The sequence below is a fragment of the Oxyura jamaicensis genome, chromosome 2, assembly GCF_011077185.1.
Source record: "Oxyura jamaicensis isolate SHBP4307 breed ruddy duck chromosome 2, BPBGC_Ojam_1.0, whole genome shotgun sequence".
Lineage (NCBI taxonomy): Eukaryota > Metazoa > Chordata > Aves > Anseriformes > Anatidae > Oxyura > Oxyura jamaicensis.
In genome coordinates, this window is record NC_048894.1 from 10,414,919 (window position 1) to 10,427,647 (window position 12,729).

The 12,729-nt window shown below is 39.8% G+C and overlaps 1 protein-coding gene across 1 annotated transcript in view; it reads right to left on the reverse strand.

Moving 5' to 3' along the window:
- Nucleotides 1–7,197, reverse strand: part of VIPR2 (vasoactive intestinal peptide receptor 2) — a 60,772-nt gene extending 53,575 nt beyond the window's left edge. Inside the window, exons 1-2 of the mRNA XM_035318048.1 lie at nucleotides 6,841–7,197; nucleotides 3,859–3,961 (exon numbers count right to left, since the gene is read on the reverse strand). Coding sequence (XP_035173939.1) covers nucleotides 3,859–3,961; nucleotides 6,841–6,888 — 151 coding nt within the window. The 5' untranslated portion in view covers nucleotides 6,889–7,197. The remainder of the gene's footprint in view (nucleotides 1–3,858; nucleotides 3,962–6,840) is intronic.
- Between the last annotated feature and the right edge of the window lie 5,532 nt (nucleotides 7,198–12,729).

Here is a 12,729-nt window from a genome sequence, read left to right on the forward strand (position 1 = left end):
AGAACCCTACTATATAGCCTATTAACTAAGTTTCAACATTGTTGTTTATAATAAGATTTCACTCTTCTTTTAAAGGTGAACAGAAACGAATCAATTGCTCTGTAAGGTAAAATTCTAAATACTGAGCAAAGACAGAAACTGGCAGTGTATTTGCAATCATTTTTATTGGGACCATATGTGTGTGTGTCCATGTGTCCATGTGAGAGAGAGAGAGAGAGAGAGAGAGAGAGAGAGAACACAGGTCATGGGTAGAATGTAAAAGATGAAATAGTGTTTTCCCACATGGATCTCAAGGCCCATAAAGTATGGGAAACTTAGAATGGAATTCTACTGCCCTCCAAAAACAAGACAACAACAACAAGAGGTCTCTTAGGCTTCTAGCTCAGGTGAATCCATACCTTACATGTCAAATTATAGAAGGAGAAAACAAATGTGGATGGAAGCTAATGTTGTCTACATAAAATAAACAACTAGATTTGCTAAGATCATGATCGCTACACAAACGAAGGCACTGTCATGGATCTTTGGAGAGTGTCTTTTTCCTTACATGGAGCGTAATACTCTCCACTATGGAAGAAAGGCTAATGCCTGAAATTCCCCCAAAGGGTGCAAATGAGAAAGTAATGTGCTTTTAATATATCCTTAACATTGTTCAGAGGATGTTTACAGTATTTATACAGTTTCCTTGCAAAACCCACTATTGCTTTATTAAACCATGAAGCAAGCAGGTCCTCCATGGACTTCATAGCCAATAATTTTAGGCACACTACAGAAATTATGCAGTGAAGTAACTCTTTAGCACTTTATAAAGCAGCTCATGATGACTATAACATTGTTTTATGATGTCAGAAAAAAACAACCCACAGTCATCGTTAAATCTTTCCTTTATGTATTCCTAGCACAGAGATAAGAAGTATTAGTACACATATGGTATTCCACACGTAGTTGCCATTTAGGCCAATGGGAGAAACTGCCTGTCCTATGAAATTTGGACCTTCCAAAACTCATTATCTGTGTGTGACAGTCAAATTCTGGAACATGTCACACAGAGATGTGAAGGCTACCCAGGTGTTAAATAAGTTAATGGAAAAAATCCCACTGCTTTTGATAACGGGGACCGAAGCCTCCAGTGAACCTTCATTTCCAAATTCTAGACAGAACCTTGGATTTCATTGTAACTTTTGTGAGGCAGGTATCATGTATTGAAGTCAGAAAAGTGTGACAGGGGTTGTATAACTGTCTTTTTCATTCAGGAAAAACTGAAGTGGGTTTTGTGGATTTATTGTAATGAATTATATTTCAAGAACAATACAAGTTTTAGGTGTGGAGCTAGGCCTTGGACTAGTTCCAGCTTGCCAATTTTCATTTGTAACTCTTCTTTATTAGCAGCCAGAGTATTGCTGTGAAAATCTGCATGTCTCGGTTCAAAATACTCCTTACATTGTACTATGAATTCGGAGATTTTATTTGGAAAATAAGGACACATTCATATTTTAGTAAATACAAACAAATATTTTTAACACAGGCTCTTCTGGACAGTTTGTTGGTAAAGGTATCTATAACATGAAACATAGGATAAATTCTCCTATAATATTAAACATAAAGTTAATACTGGTTCATTACTATAGGGGCTTTATTACAGTCTCCTACAAAATTGAGTATTCCATTTATTTCAGCCAGGCATTCAATTAAATTCATAAATCCTTCCACTGTTCTTGTATCTCTACCTGCACGGCTAAATCAACAGCATCAGAGATACTGTCTGCTTCAAGGTTATAAAGTTCTTACACAGCATTTTGACTTCAGGAAACCCCACTCTTCCAGTGAGAAGAGGCATTGAAGGAAATATTGCCAGAAAACCTCTTCACCAAGGAAACACAAAATAAAACTGGTGTGCATTACAATGATACCCTTAGAGCAGCCCAGCATCTGGATCACAAAAATGCATCTTGAAGAAAACTTCGCTTTCAAAGCCTTGTAATAGCTAATAGTGAGTTTATTAATTCATAATTTAGTTCATTAAGTGAGGCTAGTAATTATTTCTCCATATGGCTTCACACTAGTATTATTTATGTAACAGACATCTCTCTTATCACTCATATAAATAAAAAATCTAAATGTAAATAAATTATTCCATTAAGAATTTGCTTGGAAGAGATTCACTGTTATTATAATTTTTCTAATTACTGATCTGGATTAATCAAAATGAGAAATGATAGTAAAATACAAACTGATGATGATCCTTTTAATCATTGTATACAAATTGGTATTAGAATATGCACTGAGGGATTTACAAATTCAAATCAGGAGAAGAGGTGGAGAAGGGATTATGATTTGGCACTTGTGTTTATGCTCAAAGGGCACTGCAGATGGCAGGTCCTTGAGGTATCACAACCATTTTCAGAGACTATTCAAAATGAAGAGATTATGGAAAAGCAAATATACTACATATCACTTAATTCAGCCAAGGAAAAAATACTGCACTGCAAGAGCTGCGGTCCTCCAAAGAGCCAAGTTATTCTGAGATTACATGTAACGGCACTACAACAGCAAAATGCAGGACACCAATGAGACATTTCAACTAATTTGAAGTGAAATCCTTCCAACCACTTGAAAAGCATTTGACAACAGAAAGTTAATGATTAGTTTTAGATGTGACATTACTTTGTAAATTCAAAATTTTATTTTGAACCCCAAAACGTGCCCTTAGATCTAAAATTTCCTTCTACTTTTTCTACATCTCGCTGAGAACCCACCTTTCCTTCTATGCTTTACATGCTACCAGAGGAGTGCTGGGCTGGTAACGTACGGTAGTAAGGTAAAAGAAGCACTTTTACCTTTTCACCAGGAGGGACACAGAGACTGCCTTCTGCTCACAAGTTCTGGCATATGGTTTACAAAAGATAACTAATTACAAAACATTAATACATTTGGCAGTTAAAGAAAAGCACAAAAATTTAATAAATACAGACTTCCAACTTTCCTAAAAATCCCCATTTAACCAAGTTCCTGGCATCCTACATACATTAATGTTACAGATTTGCTTTTCAGTTTCTTCCTGGATTTATCTGTCACCTTTACATTTTGCTTGCTGAACAAATGGCTTTATCCACAGCACCACCTTAAAAGAAAACCATCATACTTTTCTGTTTGTTTGTTTTTGATAATCTTACCTTCTACTCACATTAAACTGTAGCAGGGAAATCTAGTAAAATCTAAAATAAAATAATAATAATAATAATAAAGATACATTCTCCTCTTCCCTTTTTCCTCTGTTGGCTATATCTGCATCTGTATATTTCTTTCTATCTTGACAAAAGATAAAAATGCAGAGTAAATTGGTTTTCTGAAGGTAGCACTAGTGTCCAATTTTTCCTTTGCATGATTGTAGCCTTATGCAGGTGAATCTGATCTTGTGTCTAAAACATCTCCTGCCTGGAAAACCCAGTGATTATTCCTGCCACTAGTATTTTACTTTCAACCAGTGCTAGAGTGAGACTCTTGGATCCAAGGCTTTCAACTTTTCCTCAGACTTGCTCTTTCTGCTGGTCCTATCAGTACCACCCTGCAGCTTCTCTGCCTGTGAAACATAATAGCAGCAACAGCCTAAAACATCAGTGCATATTTTCTCCCATCTAGCATGCCTGGCACAGCACACCTCTCACCACATGCTTGCTGTGGCTGTAATTTTAAGGCAAAAAGCTTTTTAAAGCTTTTTAAAAATGCACTTTAAAATACATAGAAATTATAAGCACGATACAGAGAAATATGACAACTACAACTGAGCTAGCAAAGAAGGTAAAGGGAGAAAACCTTCAATACTCAGTTGTCTTGACATTACAGCTCATCTTTTCTTACCTTTGTAGTCCACTGGTTTTGCATTCTTTAGAAGTTCCATGCACCTTGTTTCCTCCTTGTGAATCTCCAGCTGAAATCTGCATTCTGGATGGACACCATTCACCTGTGCCAAATTAACAAATGGATCAGGGTCTTGAGACATGAATTAAAATGCTTTATAAAGGATCCAACTATCAATAACAAAACCCACAACTTAAACTGATACTATTTTTGCCTAAGTATGTGCTCAACATTTTACGCACACAAACAGTGCCCATTTTAGCTTCTCACACACTGACTTCTCAAAAGAAAAGGTTGAAATAATGCACTATAACATTCACTGATTCCTGCCTGTAGCATTCTAATGCTAACTTTCATTTACAAGAAAATATTTAACTTTCTAGTGCATTTGCCAAAACTTTCTTTCTCCAACAAAACAATGAGTTAAACTGAAGCAAGAAAGTAAACACGGAACATAAAAACAAATCACAGTGCATTATCATTGACATGGTAAATTTTGATTTTCTTCCCTTTTCCACCAAGTATATTTTATATCATGAAGGCCTCAGAACATGATTATTTGATTCAAGCAAGTCCTACACAGGAGGAAAAAAAAAAAAAAAAAAAAAAAAAGAAGATTTTATTTTAAATGAACACAATAGTGCCTTTACTCACTTACAGCCCTGCCCCCATTTATTTATGTCCACGGGAAGAGACAGGGATATAGATGGGGAGAGAAACAAGACACTAGGAAGCTGTGCTGACATCAGGGGGATTCACAGAGATCGTAATGAAATAAAACATGAATATGCTATACTTCAGTCATCCTCACACTTTTAGTTACAAAGAAAAGGGTGGTGTCTCTTACTTTTTCTGGGAGAAATTTAATAGCAGGATCTGGTAATAGTCTCTGCTTCATCAGACACTATTTTTCAAAATTGCAATACTTAACGAAGCTGTGACTGGGGACCTGGAACCTGGGACCCGGAGTTAGGACTGAGAGCCCAGTTATTCCACGGGCTCCCTGTGGGCAAGCCAGTTGCACAGCTTTTAAAAATACACCGTGATAACCAAAAGCATAGCATGACATAGCATAACCATAATATAACAGCAGGAGATGCTACAGGAACTCCAGAAATCTGTCTCTTCTCAGTTTGTCATTTCATCACCTATGAAAACAGAATCTTACTTCCATTTTCCGTATTTTGACTATTTAAATCATACGCTTTCCGGGCAGGTATTTTTTTAAATGAATTTTTACATGTCCTTAACTTAAATTAGGATTCCTAGCAGTTATCATAGAAAGTTCAGAGCTAAACTGAAAATAACAGCATATTGTCGTGTATTATGTGCTTTCCAGATAGCTCCAACTTAGAATAAAAGGCTCATGTAAACATAATGACTTTTACTGCATTTTCCTTCCACGTAACAGATTTTGTAAAAAATAAATACAAGAGTTATTTTGTCAATTGCAATCATTCACTAGCTGACAGCAGACCTCCTACCCATCAAAAAGTGTATGAATTAATGAGTGTTGGAAAGGTGGATTCCAGTTAATGGAAATGTTAAATAAAAGAGGAGTGAATCAAAGCAGCTACTGCCATGAATAAAAATTACCAAGTAAGTACTTAGAAAAGAACCACTACTTTCCCACTATCAGTGATCTAACATTGAAGATTACTTCGAGAACATAAATTTGGTAGTACCCTAAGGTAACGCAACATTACTTTTCAAACACGGGATGCATGCCAAACCATAACATGCTTTGTCCCAATACACAGCCCAGTTTCCTTCAGATGTACTTCACCCAGCTAAGAAGATTTAGGGCTCAGGACTGTGTGGCACTGATGGTGTCCTGAAACACATCAAAAACCCCAAACTGAATTTTGAGGGCGCTCACCATCCTTCAGGGATGGCCAGATACACCTATCCGTCTTTCCTTCTACTTTACCAAGTGTAGGTTATTCTTTGTAAGTAGTGATTACAGACCTGTGTGCACTGTAGTGTGTATTATAAAGGTACACAGCGACTTGGAAATCCAGCTGAAGAGTCTCTCAGCATTCTTAGCGGCTGAACAATCTTTAAGGCACCCAGAATAGCAATCGGTTGGCAAAAACATTTCGTTTGACAAGTAGTTTACATTTACCTTCAGCATGCTTTCCCAACATTTGCTGGAAAAGGTCTCAGATTTTAAATTTACAGTAACAAAACAGTAAGATTCAGAGAGTAGATTTTTATTATTATTTTATTTGAGGTCATGTTTTTGGAAACATTGTAGACTTTTAAAAACTGAAAGAAACTGAAGTTTCTTGCAACTGAAGAAACACTTAAAAACATACAGATGTGGAAGGAAGATACCTTAAAAGTAACCATTTTAATATCCTGAATGCTTTTTATGTTAGTATTACAGGGGAATTAACCATGCACGTATTACAATTGCTAACGACCCTCTAGACCGTACCACGGCAATGCTCTGTTGGTGTCTGTGGAAACTCTCGGTGAAGTAGTTTTCAGGGACAGCCGAAATAACAAAAACAACCGGGAACAACCCACAACCACCGGGAACAAGCCACAATAACCGGGAACAAGCCCCAGCCGCCGCCGGCCCGGGGGGTCCGGCCCCGCCGCCCGCTCCCCTCAGCCCGGCAGGGGCGGAGCCGTCCCGGCCCCTGAGGAGCGGCCGGGGGCGCGGGGTCCCCCCGGCACCGCCACCTGCCGGGGTGCCGGCGGGGCTGAGGAGCCCCAAATCCCTGTTGAGAAATGGGGAACATTCGCCGTTCTGCAGTTACAGGGGCACAAGTCGCGTATTTCCTGCCCGGAGACAGTTTGCCCAGCCGAGGTCTCTCGCACCTGCTACGGCTGCCTCGGAGCCCCCTAAGGGGACGGGGGAAGCTGTGAGGGAACCGCCACAGGCGGCTCCGCGCTAGGAGCGGGGCAGACGGGGCAGGACTGGCGGTGCGGAGAGAGGGGCGAGCGTTGCCCTCTCGCCGCAGGGTGACTTACCCGCCCCAGGCTCCAGCAGAGAAGGAGGAGGATCGGCAGGTTCCTCATGCCAGCCAAGCGCCGTTGAGCTCCGCTGCCCCGCGCCGCTCCGCGGGCCCCCTCGGAAGGCGGCGAGCAGGAGCCGGGTCCCGCCGCGGCACCATAGGGCCCGGGGGCCGCCGCTGCCCGGGGCGCCGAGCCGAGCCCCCCGCCCCGCGGGCGGCCGCCGCCCTGCGGCTGAAGGCAGCTCCCGCACCTGCCCCCGCCGCCCGCTCCGGCGGCCGTCAGCTCCCGGCCCCGCCGAGTCCCAGCCCGTCTCTTCTCAGCTCCTCCTCTACGCCCCGGCTCGCGTCCCTCCCGCTTCTCTCCTCAGCCCCTCTCCGCCGCTGGCTTTTCTCCTCCTCCCCCTTGCCGCCGCTCCCGCTCCCCCCATGAGGTGCGGGTCGCTCCCGCCGCCCCTCAGGTGCTGCCGCGCCGCCATCGGGCTGTGGGCAGCGCTCGCCCCTCGCTGCCAGCCTCCAGGAGCCCGAGAAACCTCAGGCTTCTTTTTGAGGGTCCCGGGCGCCCGTCCCGACAGTGTACCGGGGCACGGGTGCCAGCTTTGGGATTTTGGGATCCCTGCTGCGTGTCAAAACACCGAGGCGATCGGGCGCGGTCCCCCCGGAGCAGACACGCACGCACAAACCTACACGGTGGTGTGGGGTGAGCCAAGAGACCCCTGCGTAGATCAGCAATTGTATCACAAAACCTTTCGTGCCCCCTAGCTGTTTTTTTCGAGGTGTCAATACGGCACAACGTTTTAAGGCAACTTCGTAAGATTGCCGGGCAGTTTATACTGGGTATAGATCTTCCTTTTGCCTCACAAGGCATTTACAATATATGATAAAGTGAGATGTGTTAAATCCATGTCTATTGTCACAGAAAAAGCAGAGTTCATGTGCTGCCTTTTAGCTGAGAAAGAGAATAAATCAGATTTATCTTTCTGCTGTCTCACATGTGCTGTAATTTCAGTGGTATATATTGAAAGGGACTGAGTAGGCAACATAAGACTTCTAAATAGTCTTATGACACCCAAAATAATCAGCTATAAGCAAAGCCAAGGACACTTCTGGGACAAAGCTGAAGAGAATTTTCATATTTTTAATGTATTTGAGAAAATTCCCTTCATATTTTAAGAACAAAGATCTGATTATAACCTCTGCAATATCATTAAAAAGAAACACTGCAAACTGTAATGAACAGTGTTATGACCTGCATGCTGAGAGCAGAGGGACATATTAATGTAGAAATAAAAACTTCTTCTAGGATGGCATATGATCAAGTAATGAAAATATTTTCATTATAGCAGAAAATTGTACCCCTTCAGATTGACTTTGTTCTGTATGAGACAGCTGAAGTGAAATGTCAGACTGCACCTACTCCTAAGACAGCTAGGTTGGAGGAGAACCCAGGTATGCTGCTAGCTCTCAGACTCCGGGGCAGACTCTCAGGTCAAACCTCTTAGAAATGAAGAATTGCACGTTGCACCCCCTGCTTGATTCCTGAGACCAGTGTACAGGGTTCCCCTTTGGGCTCCTGGTTGTCGACACTTGCTGACTGGGGGTGCTCTTAGCACTTTCTTAAGAGCGATAGGGCTTTCCAAAATAGCAATCTCAAAACAATTTCTCTCTTTTTTTTTTTTTTTTTTTAATTTCACGTTACAGGAATCTGATGTCTTATTATTTCAAGGTTTTGGAAAACCCTTATTATCATTTTCTTTAGAAGTTATTTCTTGAACTTTGTGATGAATGGCTAAGAAAGCAGTCATTAAATGCAGTCACTCTGAAATTTCTCTGTGTCAAGGCTCTTCAGGTACTTCAGGTACAGCAGTAAACCCAACGGCAGTCCCTGTGTAGAGGAGCTATCAGGCAGACTGTCCACCAGCTGGACTCCCCCAGCAGCTGAGGACACAAGGGATGCCAGACACCAAATCCCAGTGTTTGATTCTTTGAGCAAATGATTCATTAGGCTGCTGAAGCTGAGTAGCCTGGGAAACCAATTAACAAATTAGTGTTAACGTTCTGTGTAGAAACAGTCTTGGGAACTGTCATCATTACTCCTTTTGTTGAATGACAGAAACTCACATCTTGGGCATAAGGCAGTCCCCATGTCCCAGAACTAGCAAAGAATTTTTGAAACTTATATATGTTCTGTCAGAAGGTAGTCCAGAGTCAGATTTTTGTCATGTTTTATTTTCAAAGAATCAGCGTTTTGGGACAAAAAGAAAAATGATCAGATGTTTCCCAACCATCAGCAACAAAACCATAACAATGGTTATTACTTCTGTCACTATTCCTAATGATGACTCTTTGACATGAAGGAGACAACAGATGAAGGAGTTGCATCAAATACTAAGATTTTGTTTAGATACAGCTCTTTTTCTTTTCCCTTTCCCTTTCCCTTTCCCTTTTTCTCATTTTCTCTTTCTCTTTCTCTTTCTCTTTCTCTTTCTTTCTCTTTCTTTTTCTCTTTCTCTTTTTCTTTTTCTTTTTTCCTGAAGAGAATACAAATCATTCACAGATGAAGCCTGGAAAATGTGGTTCAAGTTCTTTTTACTTAAACATAGCACTGTTCAGTGCCAGTTGTTGAGGGAAAAAATAAAGAACAAAAATAAACTAAAACAGCTGTTGATATATGGAGATATATAAAAATTAGTCTGATACACTTATGCAACAAAGACTGGATAGCATTATGAAGGAAGCAAGGGGGAATATAAATTTAGACAGTTGGTGTAAATTTGATATCATTTCCAAGAATGTCCTAGTGAATTTGGAGGAAAGAATAAAGAGAGATATTTTGTGGAGGTATCCTCTAGGCACAGATTGCACAGACATGGAGGAAAAGGATGAAATCCCCCAAAAAAAGGGAGAAAATTTACAAAAGAGGTGAAGAAGTTAGACTGAAATTGTTAATGGGTGTAACGGTTATTACTTGGAATCAGCAGGGCCCAGGTGTTACAGAGGGGGCAGTAAAGTGATAACAGAAAGTTCAGCATCAGGTAATGGACACATTGACAAACAATACCGAGATCCTGCAAGCTCTGTGCTCCCCTAACACTTGGAGGAGCCAAAAGGTTTGCTCCAGTTCCAGATGTTGGAAAAGTCTGCCTTCATAGGAAAGGTCCATGTCAGTAGTTATCCGTGACAAGTACTTTCTGTTCTGCCTGGCCAGCTGTCTCTTCAGAAACCTCTAATACATGGTGTAGGCAACAAGTAGCTGATTTTTGTCAGGCACATGGAGAAGCTGACAGCTTTCCATATTGAAGCAATGACATCAGCCCCATTGAACTGAATCTTTATTTATGTTGTTTGTGGAGTTCAAGATGTTTTGACAGTTTCCACTCTATCCACAAATCATGTTCTTGTAATGTGTAAAAAGACTAAAAAGACGTTTCTTTCATTGTTTAAAAGTTTTTTCTTTTCTTCAATCACCTGACAATTATTGTTTACAGAATTCATAACATAGAGTTGCCAGAAATACCCAAGCAGCATGAAAAACTTAGAAGGATTTTCCTCAAATCATGTGTACAAGCTGTCTTAGACAACGTGCCACTTTCAGAGCTGGTTATCTCTTTAGCTGCTCAAGCTATTTTACATGTTTCCAGTCCTTCTTTTTAGACCTCAGAGAGATCTTTTTCTTTCACTTTGTGCAGAACACAGTTCTAAGTCAAAGTGCAAAGAGTGCTTTTCACGCTAAGCCTTGATAAGATATTCCTAAATCTCCCAAAGATTCACTCTACAGTTATCTTGCATTTTTTCTGATGTTTTTTGTTTGTTTGTTTTTCTGCAATCCAGCTGTTTAAGGGAAGATTTCATCAGCAATATAAATAGACTTTAGAGAGGGTTTCCTTGAAAAAGGGGAAGTTTGCTTCTGCCTTTAATGTACACGCTGTTTGGATCTGTTGTATTGAAGAAAATGAAAGTTCCCCCAATTTTTAGCCTTGGTAATTTTTCTTAATTGTTAACGCATGATATTATTGAGCCTGGTTCAATGATCATATCAAAGCACAACAGAAAAGGTTCCTTTCTATGTATGTATGCCTGAGTGGGGTAAGCGATTTGTGTCCAGCTTGTGCCAGTGGGAATTCAAACCTTGCCAGGCTCCAGGGGACTGCTGGCTACAACACTATCCTGTGAGAAGCATCAGTGTTGCTACAGTGCAACAGATGACCCATCAGTACCAAATGTAGTAGTTGCATTCAGAGGTGAATGTGATGTACAGATTCTCTGAATGAACAGAAGAAACATTAATCAGTGGGTTTCATCTACACCTCCAGCAGATGTTCATGTTCAAAAAGTCCTCCTAGCTATTGCTGTCATTACTGGTCATCTTCTGTCTACCTAATCTCTTGAGCTCTATTCTTGTTTCTTAGGCAAAGAAGCAGCGTGATATAGAGAGGAAATTCTCTAAGGAAAGGCTTAAGTATAATCTCAGCTTTTTCATTGTCTTCCAGTTCACCATCACCAACAATGCCCTTCTGTTTCTAGGCATGAAGAGTAGCTTGAGGCTATAGCTGGGATTATGTCTGTTAGAGGTAATGTTCAAATACCACTAAGAAATACAATATATGAACTGCTTTTTTTTTTTTTTTTTTTTTTTAATATAATTCCCCCACAAAATGGCAGTTTACCAACTGCCAAATACATCCAAACAGTGCAAATAACTAACCAACAAAATAATCATATAAAGAAGTCTTCAGAGTAATCTTGCTATAATTTGCAAGTAACTTGGCTACAAAAAATATACTCCTAAAGACAGAGAAGTTCTATACACAAAAAAAAAAAAAAAAAAAAAAAAAGACTTTCCTTAATCTCTGAACTCATATACTTTAAATTGTCTTGATTAAAGAGATGTCTGTAACAATGAAGTCTTCAGTCTGAATATAGCACAGGGACACTGTTCATGGAAGATTTAGAGTGTAATCTATAATAGTTAGTGTAAAGTATGCAATTTTGTCCTCTCTCCCTAAAATTTGTAAGACTCTCAAGTCTTCTGTGATTTCAAAAGAGTGAGAGAAGGTCTCTTCAGTACAAGAAGATTTTCCAGTTTTGTGACCAGGGTACTCAGTTTTTCCTATTTCCCTTATACGTAGGTCCTTTCATAAATACCTATTGAATGCATTAAATTAATGGGTATTCTGTTCGTTAACATGCATAAAGAAAATAGAATCTGATAATTTAAATTTATGAATTAAATATAAATAATTTGGGTATATGACTTGCTGTAAAATACTTGGCTAATGTCGTGTCAACTATGATTTACTACAAAGTTTCAGATTTGATCAGTGATTTTTGAGGCCTCTGTTGGACATGAAGAAATTAAATATTTGTATTTCTAAAAATTACAAGTATTTTATATAGTTATACAATGAAGGGAAAATTGTCCCTCTTGGTTTTAGGGTTGTTTTAATGCCAGAAAGTCCTACAGGCAAACCTAGCAAAACTCCAAAACTGAAGGAAAAAAGAACTGATAAAATGGCAAACATAGCTTTAGAAATGTAAAGAAGAGTAAGTACAGAAGGGAAGACAAATGAAAAATAGAATCATATACTTTACTAAGACATATAATCTATGCAAAGAAAATGCATCAGACTTAGTCTCAATAGCTGTCAATGAATCATTTGATACAGTGTCATAGTAGTAGCTAGTTAAAACTGAAATGATGGAGCTTAAAAAAAATTGTTATTTGGCCAAAATGGGGTTAAATGAACCTGGCAAATAATGCAGATATTTAAATAGGTGGGTAAAAAGAAATAACAGTGAATTTCCTCAGAGGTCAGACTGGGGTCCTATTTTGTTAATTTCAATAATGATTTTCATTTTGACAAAAAAAAAATCTCTAATGATTCAAGATGTCAATAGAAAGCAGGAT